The sequence below is a fragment of the Thalassophryne amazonica genome, chromosome 19 (genome assembly GCF_902500255.1).
Source record: "Thalassophryne amazonica chromosome 19, fThaAma1.1, whole genome shotgun sequence".
In the NCBI taxonomy this organism is placed as follows: domain Eukaryota; kingdom Metazoa; phylum Chordata; class Actinopteri; order Batrachoidiformes; family Batrachoididae; genus Thalassophryne; species Thalassophryne amazonica.
In genome coordinates, this window is record NC_047121.1 from 28,331,855 (window position 1) to 28,345,093 (window position 13,239).

Consider the following 13,239-nt stretch of genomic DNA (forward strand, 5'->3'; position numbering starts at 1 on the left):
ATGAGGCGGTCCACTTTACACTGATTCTATGCTGATATAATGAGACGCATGTTGTCTTTTTGTGATAAGTGACATTTCCACTGGGAATTTGAAGTTCTCTTGTTTTATGCTTTCGCTCTGCTGACTTTTCTCAGGCTGTAGCTGGTCTTCTGGCTGATGCTCGCTCACTGGCAGATGTTGCTAGAGAAGAGGCCTCCAGTTTCAGATCAAACTATGGGCATGATATTCCCCTGAAGGTACACATACAGGATCTGTGTGATTATTATTTTGTCTGAAACAAAAAGCCAACCACACTTAAAATAAATAAATTAATTAATTAAACCCACACAGAATGTGCTGTATGGCTTCATTCTTCTTTTACGTCACACAGATGTTGTCCATTTCCAATTTTATACTCGTATGTAAGCTAAGCCTGTCCTTCTAAAACTTAGATGCAGCTCCTTTTTTAAAGTTATTTATTTTTAAACATTTGAACTTTAAAAGGGAACATTTATGACTGATGTTAAGATGACACTGTTTCTGGTTGCAGCACCTGTCCGACAGAGTGGCCATGTATGTCCACGCGTACACACTATACAGTGCAGTGCGGCCGTTTGGGTGTAGGTGAGTCAATATCTGAATACATAATTTTGTTTACACTCCCTTTGTTTTCCACTTTTTTTATGTCAGCTTTTTGAGATTCTGCATTGAGAGTCAGTACAACGTTCAGTGTTCTCTTCAAATAGAATACAGTGAAAAAGTTGAAAATGTAATTTTTGGTATCGTGTTTCACCGTCTTTGTCGTGCTGTTCTCACAGGCAGAGGTAGTGTAGTTTTCAGCTTGTCCTTGAAACAAATGGACCATCTAGCTTACCATTTGCTGCACAGCACCAACATGTGAATGCACCATAACTTTCTACAATCTGCTGGTGCCTGTCACTGAAGACTAGGTCTGGGAACATATGCTGGTTCTGTACATTGCCACATCCATCAGTCTATGTAACTGCCCTTGATCCTGGTTAGCAACCACCCAGAAAGACAACTGGTCTGTCCGCACCAAAGAAAATTAATCATTTGTCTGCTGCAGCCAAGTGAAATTTAGGTGTCCCATTTGCCTTTTTCAGTTGCTCGGGTCCTTGGTGTTGCAGCACCTGAGCACTGGGTCATGCACAGGGAAGCATCTGACATGGTCCAGCCTTCTGAAAGTCTATGGGTGAACACGGTTTGTGGTTGTGGTGCAGTTTTATCTAGCAGTGGCCTAGAGCAGCTGCAGATAGTTGCTGAGCAGAAGGCTGCTACAGCGGTAACTCAGGAGTTATAACTTTTGTTTGCTGTTCCCCACATTGAAAAGCAGGGTCACCCTCTGTGTCCAGATTGTACGTTATTATTCTCCACGCACATGCCTCAAGCAGGTGATGTTGGCGGACACATCCTGATTCTGGTGGTGTGTTACGTGCTATAGAGTTGTCTTGTGTGATGCCAGCTTTAAGCCTTTTCTCTGCTGTTGTGGTCCTTCCAGTTGCAATTTGTGCTTTTTGCATCCATTTGATTGAATACCACAAGGGGAATGTGCCATTTGCACAGTGACAGGAAGGACAAATCAGTTTTGTAGAGTAATAATAAAACAGTGTGCTCTGTTGGTGGATTGACTGCATCTATGACTATCGCCCACACCCAAACTACCAGGGGCACGTCCAGTGACTGTGGCAACAGGGAGGGGGCACGCCTTATGTTGGTAGAAGGTGCAGATTGTTGTAGCCTTGGCCGGCGGACATGCCTGGTGGTGATTGTTATAGTTCAGGGCTGTGAAAACTCTGCGGCTCCACGGATTTCATCATGGGGTGGGGGGTGGGGTGTTAGTGATGTACTCTTTAATCGTGAACATCACTGAGTTTTTAAAATGGTTATCGCAAAGCGTTCTCTTTTTTTTACGAGGTCGTGTAAGTTTTATAAGTCCGCGGACACTGATCTGTGTGTTACAGATACAAAACAGTTTCCTCGGATCCGCAGAGTTTCGCGGAGGAAAAATGCCACTCAAAGAGTAGCTGTTACAACAGTTGTCGTAAAGCAGGACTGGTTGGTTGCTGCGGCGACGCTGTGTGGCTCCTGCAAGATGCTGAAGCTACACTTAGCATGTGGACATCCCAAACTTTTAGAGCTTTCAAGTTTTTAAAAGATTTGTGCAGCATGTCTGTGTCACGGACCGACGTCGCATAGAGAGAAGGTGGCGAGATAGACGGTTTGAAAAAGTCTTATAAGGACAAGAATACGTGGAATCGTTGCTGGTTTCATCGACACACCTGAAAGATAAAAGAAACGGGAAAAGTGAACTGTGCCCTTTCAGGAAAACATGGTAAGAATCTCTCCCTGGAAAATAAACATGTTGCTGTTCAAACAAGATTTTAGACAAGATTATGTGACTTTTTTCACTAATCTAGACTTTCTTTCATTGTAAAAAGACATTGTGGCTTTGAATGGATTTAGGCTGCATGAATTTACACAAGTGACTTTTTACTGTAAGCTTTGTTAATGATATTTTACCATGATTTTCCAAATATTCTCCGGGCTTTAGCTGTGGTTTTTGAAATGCTGTAACAGTCTTTTCAGTCTTCATAAATTTCATGTAGTTCTGAGTTAATGCATAATTTGGTTTACAATTAAAAGGAAAATCATTCCAGTTCCTCCTTCCATGTCATATTCTGTTATTTCAACATGATCATTGACAGGTCAAATAAAAGATTGAATATAGGATCATTTAAATATCCACTAATTTTGAGATTTGTTCTTCCAGGAGATGCTAAAAAAGTATCATTGGATAAAAAATAAAGATAATTATTATAATTAAGATAATTATTATAAAAAAAAATTTTAATTAATAATAAAGATAATTCTGGGGCCCCACATGGCACTAGACCCCGGCTCCTGGGGAGCTGTAACCCCCCCAAAACCCCTGCAAATTTTCCTCGGATTTCACAATTTTCATTTCACAGCCCTGATAGTTTGCTCTTATTTGTTCTGCTATTGTAGTATTAGGAAGCGTGTTGTTGATCCTTGCTGTACCCTCTGGTGGTGTTACAGCACATTTAACTTTTGTCTGTGTCAGCTTTCAAAGTAGTTTCTGGGGTCCTACGTCTTTTCTTCTTCTTGTTTTTGTGACAGTTTCATTCTGGGATCCTATGATATGGATGACGGCCCTCAACTATACATGGTCGACCCCTCCGGCATTTCCTATGTGAGTCACTGTAACGGAAGAGATTTATTGAACAGTCAAGTCTACACATCTAAGGATTTCCTGTCGTTTAGCTTCTCTGAAGCAACGTGAACATCAGCAGCACACTACCAGGAATTATTTGTAGAGTGTGATGGGAAAAGGTTTCAGTACAAATGTTCTTACAACAAAACTTGCATAACTACATTCCCCATGAGAGCCAATTGTATTGGTATTAGGTATCGTAGTATGATCAGCCTTAGGACTTAATTCTTTGCCTGTGAGGACCCAGAATATATGCTCGGTTTAAAGTTCTGTTGTGCATGACTTAGTGGCTGGATTAGAACTTTGGTGGTTTACCAAAAGCAAACTGACGTAACGCAAATAACACATAATGTTTGTGCCCACAGTACCCTTCACAAAGAGGGGATTTGACAAAAAAATAAATATAACGCAATGCTAAAATACCCTTGGCCGTATGAGCATTGTGTTCTTTCTGGTTTGCAGTTGTTTAATGATTAAAATCCAATTATCTTCTGTACAATTACATGTTCACTAAAGCCCCTCCAACAATCAGTCACTCAATCAAAAACAGTATTTACGTTTTAAGAGCTGAAGTTGTACAAATCAAGGAATATTTGTAGCTCACCCTCTGCATTTGCAGGCATTATTGAGACAAATGTAACTCCATAGAAAGTTAGCTTTGCGTTTGTGGATGTTAGCATGCACGCTAACGTCTGCAAAATGTCTTGTAAACGACTCCAGAGGTGTTATCAGGTTACATAAACAGTTTTCAGTTTTAGAAGTGTTATTTCTTGCTAGCTTTTACATAATACATGACAAAGAGGATATACGTATTTACACACAGATTGGAGTTTTGCAGCTAGCTACCAGCCTGTGATGTCACCATGCTAACATCCGTGAAATGGCTGGTAAATAAGTTCAGAGGTGTTATTAGGTTCCAAAAACAGCGTTTTCAGCTTTAGAAGAGTTTATTTCTCGATAGCTTTTACATAATATATGAGAAACATGTATACGAGGTCTGTGATGGAAAAAAGCGGTCCTTTATATTTTTTTCAAAAAATAAATGGATTTGATTCATATGTTTTTACGTCAGACAAGCTTGAACCCTCGTGCGCATGCGTGAGTTTTTTTCACGCGTGTCGGTGACGTCATTCGCCTGTGGGCAGGCCTTGAGTGAGGAGTGCTCCACCCCGCCCGTCGGAATCTTTTTGTCTGAATAGCCGCTGCGGACGGCGCGTGTTGCTTTATCAACATTTTTTCTGGACCTATGAGGGATATCCGAGTGGACACTATTCCAGAAATTAAGCTGGTTTTCGGTGAAAAGTTTAACGGCTGATGAGAGATTATGGGGTGTTTCTGTCGCTGTAAGGACTTCCCACGGAGCGGGACGTCGCGCAGCGCTTCCAGGCGCCATCGTCGGCCTGTTTCGACCTGAAAACATTCTAATTTATGGCTTAATTCACCCAGGACGTCGTGAGAGAACAGAGAAGATTCAGAACAGGCTGGCATGAGGACTTTATGCGGACATTCCACTGTTTAAGGACATTTTGTAGTGAAAGATGTGCTCGCAAATTCGCCGAGTCGTTTCTGTGACGACTCGGCGAATCTGTGTGCGCCGCGACAGGAAAAACACCTCCGTGTTGAAAACCATTTGTAAAATTCAGGCGGCTTTTGATGGCTTTCAACAAGTGAGTAACTGAGAAATTGTTTAACAGCTTGGGCATGTTCCAACTTGCCCGTTAAGGTTTCCAACGGAGGTGTTTCTCCTGTCGCGACCCCCCGCGGTTGGGTCCAGCCCGACATGCGACTCTGCCCGCACGTTCTTTCATTACAAAATGTCCGTTAACAATGGAATGTCCGAATAAACTCCTCATGCCGACTTCTTCTGAAAGTTCTCTGTTCTCTGACGACTTACTGGGTCAACAGAGCCTGAAATGTGGAAGTTTTCAACTTGAAACAGCGAGACGCTGCCGCCTCGGAGCGCAGATCGCCGTCAGGCGCTGTGGGCCATCCTTAAAGCGACACTACCAGACCAAAATCTCTCATCAGCCGTTAAAATTTTTACCGAAAACCAGCTGAATTTATCGAATGGTGTCCACTCAGTTGTGCCTTACAGTTTTTGAAAAAAATTTTTATCAAACAAAGCAGCAGTCTCTGAGCCATTCCTAAACAATGAAAAAACGACGAGAGGGTGGGCCACTCCTCACTCAAAGACTGCCCACAGGCGAATGACGTAACCGACGCGTGAAAAAACTCTTGCATGCCCACGAGGGTTCAAGCATGTCTGACGTAATCACACGTGATTCAAATCCATATGGTTTTTGAAAAAAATAATAAGGTCCGTTACTTTTATCACAGACCTCGTATTAACACACAAAAAGAAACAATTTTGGAGAAATCAGCCACTGATGTCACAGTGCAGCTCTACTCTCATTGGCTGTCACGCCTGCCACTCAAAAACAAAACTGAACAGATTAAAACAGAATGTGACTTTTTAAACTCTTAAATAGGTCAAGGTTAGCCATCTTTGAACTTGTCCAAGGACCATGTCCCTAGAATGTTTCCTGTAAATTTGAAGACTCTGGGAGTAATTGGACTGGACGTATGATGAGCTCAGATGGACGGACAGACAGGTGGAGAGATGCAAAGCCATCGCAATACCCGATGGCCATATTTGATAGCCTCTGGTAAGAAAACCAGATCTCTGGAAATGATCTGTATTTGCATTTGTTGCTTTAAAGATGCTGTAAAGTAATGAGTCACTGACACTAGCTGTTGCACCAGCATCTCAGACCAAAACTCACCTTCAGCCACACCTCCCCAGTGCATAGTGCTGTGCACAGTGAGTGGCCATCACTTACTGCTGTGTGTTCATGCGTGTAGGGAGAGCAACAGTTTTACAGAGTGGGACTTGCTTGCGCTGGACATGCGTGCATGGACAGTGTGGCTATGAAAACAAACTGAAAACCTGGGATTAGAACATACAGTGCAGATACTGGCAGTTCAGTTCAAGTTTAAAATGCTGTTCATAGCACCTTAAAAAAAAAGAAAAAAAGGGAGCTGCTGACAATCCATGTTCATATTGTAATGAGCCCAGAGTGATCAACGTTCCAGATGCAGATACTTCTGTTTTTAGAAGGGTATTTTTAAAAATAGATTAAAAAGCTTCCTTTTTTATTGTGGGTTAGCAAGGAGGAAGCACAGAACGTGAACCATTTAAAAACTGCAGCACGTTAAGGTTAAAGGTTTAAAAGTAAATTGTTTAACTGATTGTTGCACATAGACATTTTGGTGTTTAACGGTTTTGTTGTTTTCAGGGTTATTGGGGTTGTGCTATTGGAAAAGCAAAACAGGCAGCCAAAACAGAAATTGAAAAACTACAGGTGAGTTTTAATGTGGAACGGTGTCTGAACATCTGCTTATGCCATCTGTGTTTTGATTTGGTGATTTCATCCTGTTATAAACATCTTTTGTTTTTTTAGATGAAGGACATGACGTGCAGAGAGCTGGTGAAAGAGGTGGCCAAAATGTGAGTGAACAAAATGTTGCAGGTGTCGCCGACCAAACGGTCCCCCCGCCTTCACTGCACATGCGTCATTTTTAGTGTCAGCAGCGATTACCGATTATCACCTTGTTTCTGCTTAAAACTGCACTCCAGTCATCATGTATCTCAGCGACAGATATCCAGAGCTTTTGTACGACAATTATTTCCTCATGAATTCAGCATTTTTTCATAATAAAAGACGGGGGGAGCGATCAGAGCGCAACAGCAGCATGTCTGTCTGACTCTCTATAACCAAAGCAATCAAAGGGAAGAATGCGATTATTAACCATCAGATGACAAAGTAAAACCTCTTAAATCATTCTAAAGTCAGTTTTAAGCAGAAGCGAGGCGATAATCGGTGAATCGTGACTGACACTCCGAAATGACATTGGTGCAGCAGGACGTAAGAGTCAGACATGCTGCTGCCGCACTCTTATCACTCCACTGTCTTTTATTATGAAATAATGCTCCCCCCAAATCCATCTCAAGCCTGATTCATAGTTAGCTTGAAATGTGATTCAAATTGTATTTTTGCACATCCTTTTTTGCTTGATGGCTCAGCTCAGATTCCATTTGTGATTTGCTATGCCTGTGGCTTTTTACCAAGTGGCAACCTGAGCCTGCTATAAATGAGGCTTTAGGCTGGCTTCAAAACGGAGCACTTTCCCATAGGACTCCATGTTAAAATGTCCAACTTTAGAGCAGAAATAAACATGTTTACAGCCTGGTACAAAAGCAGTTTTGGTCTCTTTCAACAGTTAATTCCTCCATGAAACTGCACATGGGTGAATTTTTTTCTTATGTCTTAATGTAAGATGTTTTAAGCCATAAAGTTTTGTATAATTTGGGGTGTGGTCACTTTGAGTGACAGCTGGTGAATGGCGTGTCCCTGTGTCTCAACTTTAGCTCATTGTTTGCTAGATGCAGCTGGTTGGGGAGACTGTGTCTGCTTGTTTGTTCTGTGACAAACACCTGGAATAATCTGGCTTGTTGTGCGGTGAAACGTCCTAACGGATCAGGCGTCTTTGTTGCAGTTGACACACTGAGTGAAACTCTTGTCAGATTTTATGTTATGTGCTAAGAGTGTTAGCACTTTTAGCAGCTGTCAGTAGCTTCACCCCTTAGATCCGCTTAATGCATGATTACTTAGAAAATATGCGGCTCATAAATTTTAATGTTCTCAACAAAACAAACCCTTTGGAAAACCACCGCACAGTCCCCAAAATATGATTTAATAAACACCTGAACCCAGGTTAGGTGGTTCGGACTTGTTAAGGGGGCGTGTTCAGGCGTCTTCGTCACATATAGAGCCACACACGCTCCACCCCTTTATGCATTAATGAGTTCATTGTGTAGCTGCTGTGAACATGGCACCGTACAAACCTAGCCTAGACACAACCTTCATTTTGGCTCTTCCAGGTCTCTCTAGAAAACCAATACAGTCTATGCTTTTTACACCAATTAAAGCTAATGGAGAGCTGTGCATGGTTATAGCTGGTGGCTCTCTTGTCAGGGCGAGAAAAACCTCTCTCTCTCACTCACTCACTCACTCTCTCTCACACACACACACACACACACACACACACACACACACACACACACACACACACACACACACACACACACACACACACTAGGGATCCCCTGACATGGCTTTTTTAGGGCCAGTACTAATTACTGCTAATATAGGAGACTAATAACTGTTTTCTGTAATGGATACCTGGAATAAAAAAAAGAAAAAAAGTCTTAAAAATGTGTAAAATTTTAGAATAACACAAGCTCATGCCTTACAGGAAAGGTTTAGTTCACAGAACCTTTCAACAAAAACCTTCACACAGAAACTGCAGGGAGTTGTAAGCAACTTTATTATGAAGTTGAACCAATGAAAAAACAGATAAATGAATACAGCTGACAAAGTTCCAGTCAGCACACTGCTACCTTCTTCTATGCTAGTCTGTAGGACAGTAGCCTTCAGCGTTGATGAGCTAAACGTTTGAGGCTTGCTGTGGTTGGGGCATTTGCTAAAGTCCAGAAAGCAGTGATTCATTTTTCAAAAGGGTAGGGTGGGTAATGGGCCATTTTCTCCATATTATGATGGATGTGACTTTTACAGTTTGGACTTTTTTGTGTGCATGAACATTTGTTTTAATGGCTGTTTTTGCTTATCAAACTGTCACTCAACAGCACACCTTATGTTGTTTTATAACATAATCTTAAAAATATAAATACGCCAGCTTTGATTATAACCCATATTGTGTGAGTCAGAGCTCTGTAGCTGCAGATTTTGGAAGTTCATACATGGGTAGCAGTCACGTGACTGTTTACCTGTGTGAGATTCTTTACTATAGCAACCAATGTGGATTAGACTGCAGATGAGGCCTGCACCATGGTCACAGAACTCTGATATTGTCACTTGCTATGTTTAATGTGGACAGTCAGTCAGTGAGATTAGATTTGAACAAGAAATGCTTTAAATCCAATTTGAACTGGCAATCTGAACAAAGCTCATCTTCACATAGAGCGTAGGTGTGAAATTGATTCCAGAAAGGGCCAAGAGGGTGCAGGGCCCAGTTTGATAAAGCAGTCTGATTTTTTTTTTTTCTTAGTCTACTAAACTTGCTTCATTGACTAAGCAAGTTAACCATCATTAAGCAACCACCAGCATTAACCATCTAATTTCTGTTTCACATCAATGGCTTAACTTATAGATTAACCGTCTTACATTAGTCATCGAATTTCACGGGCATAGCAGCCTCACGAGTGCTGTTGCCTCCAATGCGCGAGAGTTTTGTTTACTTCTGGATTGGTCGTTCTCATGAACTATCCAGCTTTTGAATTGTTAACTGGCTTTATAACATTTACAGACACATTCAAACTGCAGAATGTGCTTTGCTCTTAGCCTAGCAGTTCTTCTATATACTACAGCACTTCTGACAAGCCTTTTTGTGCACACAACGCTGCATAGCTAACAGCGACGCCTGGTGCCTAATGTGAGAATTGTCACAAGCATCACATGACAGTCGTCTGCTTCAACTGTGGCCAAAGAGGAAGAAGCTCTCCTTTTGGAGAGTGTTCCATCAAGTTGTGGTACAAGATAGCTGTCATTTTTGAGGTAAGACACTGAAGTTTTGACTAAAATTAGATTAGCATCCTCTGTATCAGGCTAAAAACTTTAGTCGGGTAACGCAAAACTTTAGCCGACTAAGCGCTTTGTGCTAAGACTAACGTAGAAAAATTAGTCAACTGAGTTTATTCGATTTAAAGAAGCTTCGACTGCTTTATAAAATTGGGCTCAGGTTTTCTTTCTAACTGCCAACTCCACCAGGTGGTTTCACTGATTAACATCACTTTGAGCCAGAGGTCTCAAACTGGTTCCAGAAAGGGCCGAGAGGGTGCAGGCTTTCTCTGCAACCACCCACTCCAGCAGGTGATTTCACCTGCTCAAAGTGATGTTAATCAGTGAAACCACCTGCTGGAGTGGGTGGTTACAAAGAAAACCTGCACCCTCTCGGCCCTTTCTGGAACCGGTTTGAGACCTCTGCTTTGAGCAGATGGGATGAGTTCATCTATGAAATCACTGGGTAGAGTTGGTGGTTTCAAAGAAATCCTGCACCCTCTTGGCCCTTTCTGGAATCAGTTTGACGCCTATGACATAGAGGATCATGTTACATGAGCAGGAGACTGATTCAGCATTAATCCTCTTTGTGTGTCATTATTTTGGTTATATCTCACTCTCATCCACTGAAGAACCTGTGTAGAAAAGTTCAACACAAGCACAGAAGACACTTTTTATATGCATGTCATAAGACAAACATGGCAACACTCTCCGTCAAGCCATTATTATCTGTGAATTTGACCATTGACTCATCTTCTCAGATGTAGTAAAGTGTTTTTTTTAAGTTACTATTGATTTAAATAAAATGAGGACAGTATGGTGGAGGAAATCTTATGTGAACAGAATTTGTCTTTATATCTTTTTTGTTTTGTGAGGGGGAGCTTGCTTTATTCATCTATCTCTGATGTGTGTCCTGTGGTGTTTTCCAGAATTTACATTGTCCATGATGAGGTGAAAGACAAAGCCTTTGAGCTGGAACTCAGTTGGGTGGGAGAAGGTGAGAACTCTGTTTTTCTATAAAGCTAGGATTGTTTGCCCTCATGTTTCAAGTAGCTCATTTCAAGTTTAAATTTTTCCAACTTTGAAAAAGCATAGAACTCTCAAAACTGAAATTGTTACATATAAATACTGGTAAGTCAAAGCTCTGCTAGCAAAAATAAATAAATAAATAAATAAAATGATGCATTTCTGACATTCATAAATGCCCTTTGAATTTTGGGTTTCACCAGTTGGATTTGTACCAGAAGGCCTGAAATGCTCACATCACTCACTAACGTGGCAACAGAAGTTGCTCAAATGTGTGACAAGTTCTTGGCTGTTTATTTATTTGATAAGTTAACATTTGACAATAATAAGCTCAACTTACTTGCGTCCCTGCACTTATGGGCAACTTGTTTAACATTAAGGTGGATAAAAATGTTCTGCACTACATTCCTCTTTAATAGTTATCTTATTATTAGGACTGTTTACATCAGGGCAGCCCAACCTTTTTTGAACTAAGATGTACTTTTAAAGTTGAAAGTGTATTGAGATCTGCCAAGCCATATCGAAAGCCATAGTGTCACCACAGTATATTGTGTACCGATATAATAACACAATTTTCTGGCACAAGGATAAAGTTTTAACAATAATAATGCATCATTTAAGTAAAATGTGCATGGTGCAAAGAATAAGCAGAAGTAGACCTAGGACTGGCCCGTACCAGCAAATGACATCGTCACCTAATTTGCATAATTGGCTTTTTTTTCCTTAATTTGCACTGTGGATGTATCTTTCATTCGTTTAAATTTTACAAATACAGATGAACTTTCTTCTGTTGATTCTTGGACTTTGAACCGACAAAAGTGACCCAAAAGAGACACTCTCGCGGAGTTGTCCCCCCCCCCCCGCGTTTGTTTTAACTTACTGCTGGCTGTCTGCCTCCTTTTCTGTGCGAGTGGAGGAGGCGGGCAGTCTCCTGTGAGCTTTGGGATGGCAACACCTGCTGCTCAAAGTCTCTAATAACACCAAGAAAAGTCACTAGATTTCTCGCTAATCACTTAAAAAAAAAAAAATGGTCGCTGCAAGGGTCTGAATAGTTACAAAATTTAGCAACAGTCCCTCTTCTTCTATGGTGTTACTTCTTCTTTGGCTTTTAACGGCAGCTGACATCCTTATTGGTGTATTGCTGCCACCTTCTGCATCTGTCTCTTATAGCAGCACTTAATCCTCTCAAGGAGTCCAGATTTTCTTTAATCTTTCATGCGATCGACTGGAACTCAGCCCCCAATCGACCAGTCGATTGCGAACGACGAGTTGGGCAAGCCAGATTTATAATTTCAGTGTTCCTCTTTGAAAGGATGGATCCGCGGGCAAACATGCACGAACACACGTACACAAAACACCAAACTCAAATGTGCACTTTAAAATCATGTCCAAAAATGGTCTCAAAAAACACAGTTGGATAAAAAACAAATTACAGGAAAACTCGCATATAATGATTTCTTTTGGACCAGCGAATTTTGTCCGTTATCGAAATCTGCTATATGTATGAAATGGACAAAATACACTATATATATATATATATATATATATATATATATATATATATATATATATATATATATATATATATATATATATATATATATATATATATATATATATATATATATATATATATATATATATATATATATATATATAACGGACAAAATCATTATATGTATGTAACGGATTAGTGACAGTCGGGAGACGCTGAACGATCTACGGAGAATCCCCAGCTCCAATTAGACTTGTGTATTTCCTCGATGCCTGACCCTGAATGGGGGCCCGTCTCATTTAATGACAGGGTCAAAACTTTATCTGAAAAAAACAAAACAAAAACAAATGCCTGCCTTAAATAAGCTCCAGACATGATGTGCATTAAAAGAATTACATTTGGTCGAGTCACTCTTTCATCTAAGTCCACTGCAGAGTGGTCTAAAGCCTGATTTATGCTTCTACAGTTTCGTAACTCCATGGTCATGCGATGACGTTGACGTGTGCATGACCATTTTAAAGTTCTCTGTTGCATGTTTATGCAATTTGCCACAGGAACAAAATTGTCCCTCCATGAGCTCCACTTCTTTATACAATCATAAACTTTCAAATGAATGGTACATACAATTTCCCTCCATGAATTGTGAGTCCTTTGAGTTTCTCTTTCTGTCTCGTTGTAAAGTTGGCCATGTTTGCGGACTTTTCTGCCAAGCATATGTAATCCATTATCGAAACTGGTGGGTGCACTGCAAAAACTTTTAAAATATGATGGGAGAGGAAGGAGTGAAAACAAAAAAGTGACAAATCACAGCCCTTGTGGTCTCCCGTTTTGACTGGGCTACGGAGAAG

At 40.8% G+C, this 13,239-nt stretch overlaps 1 protein-coding gene across 1 annotated transcript in view; it reads left to right on the forward strand.

Annotated features, from left to right (window-relative positions):
- Positions 1 to 13,239, forward strand: part of psma3 (proteasome 20S subunit alpha 3) — a 44,421-nt gene that overhangs the window by 17,145 nt on the left and 14,037 nt on the right. The window contains exons 4-9 of the mRNA XM_034159328.1: positions 135 to 236; positions 530 to 603; positions 3,139 to 3,211; positions 6,529 to 6,594; positions 6,694 to 6,740; positions 10,800 to 10,867. Of these exons, the coding sequence (XP_034015219.1) occupies positions 135 to 236; positions 530 to 603; positions 3,139 to 3,211; positions 6,529 to 6,594; positions 6,694 to 6,740; positions 10,800 to 10,867 (430 nt within the window). The remainder of the gene's footprint in view (positions 1 to 134; positions 237 to 529; positions 604 to 3,138; positions 3,212 to 6,528; positions 6,595 to 6,693; positions 6,741 to 10,799; positions 10,868 to 13,239) is intronic.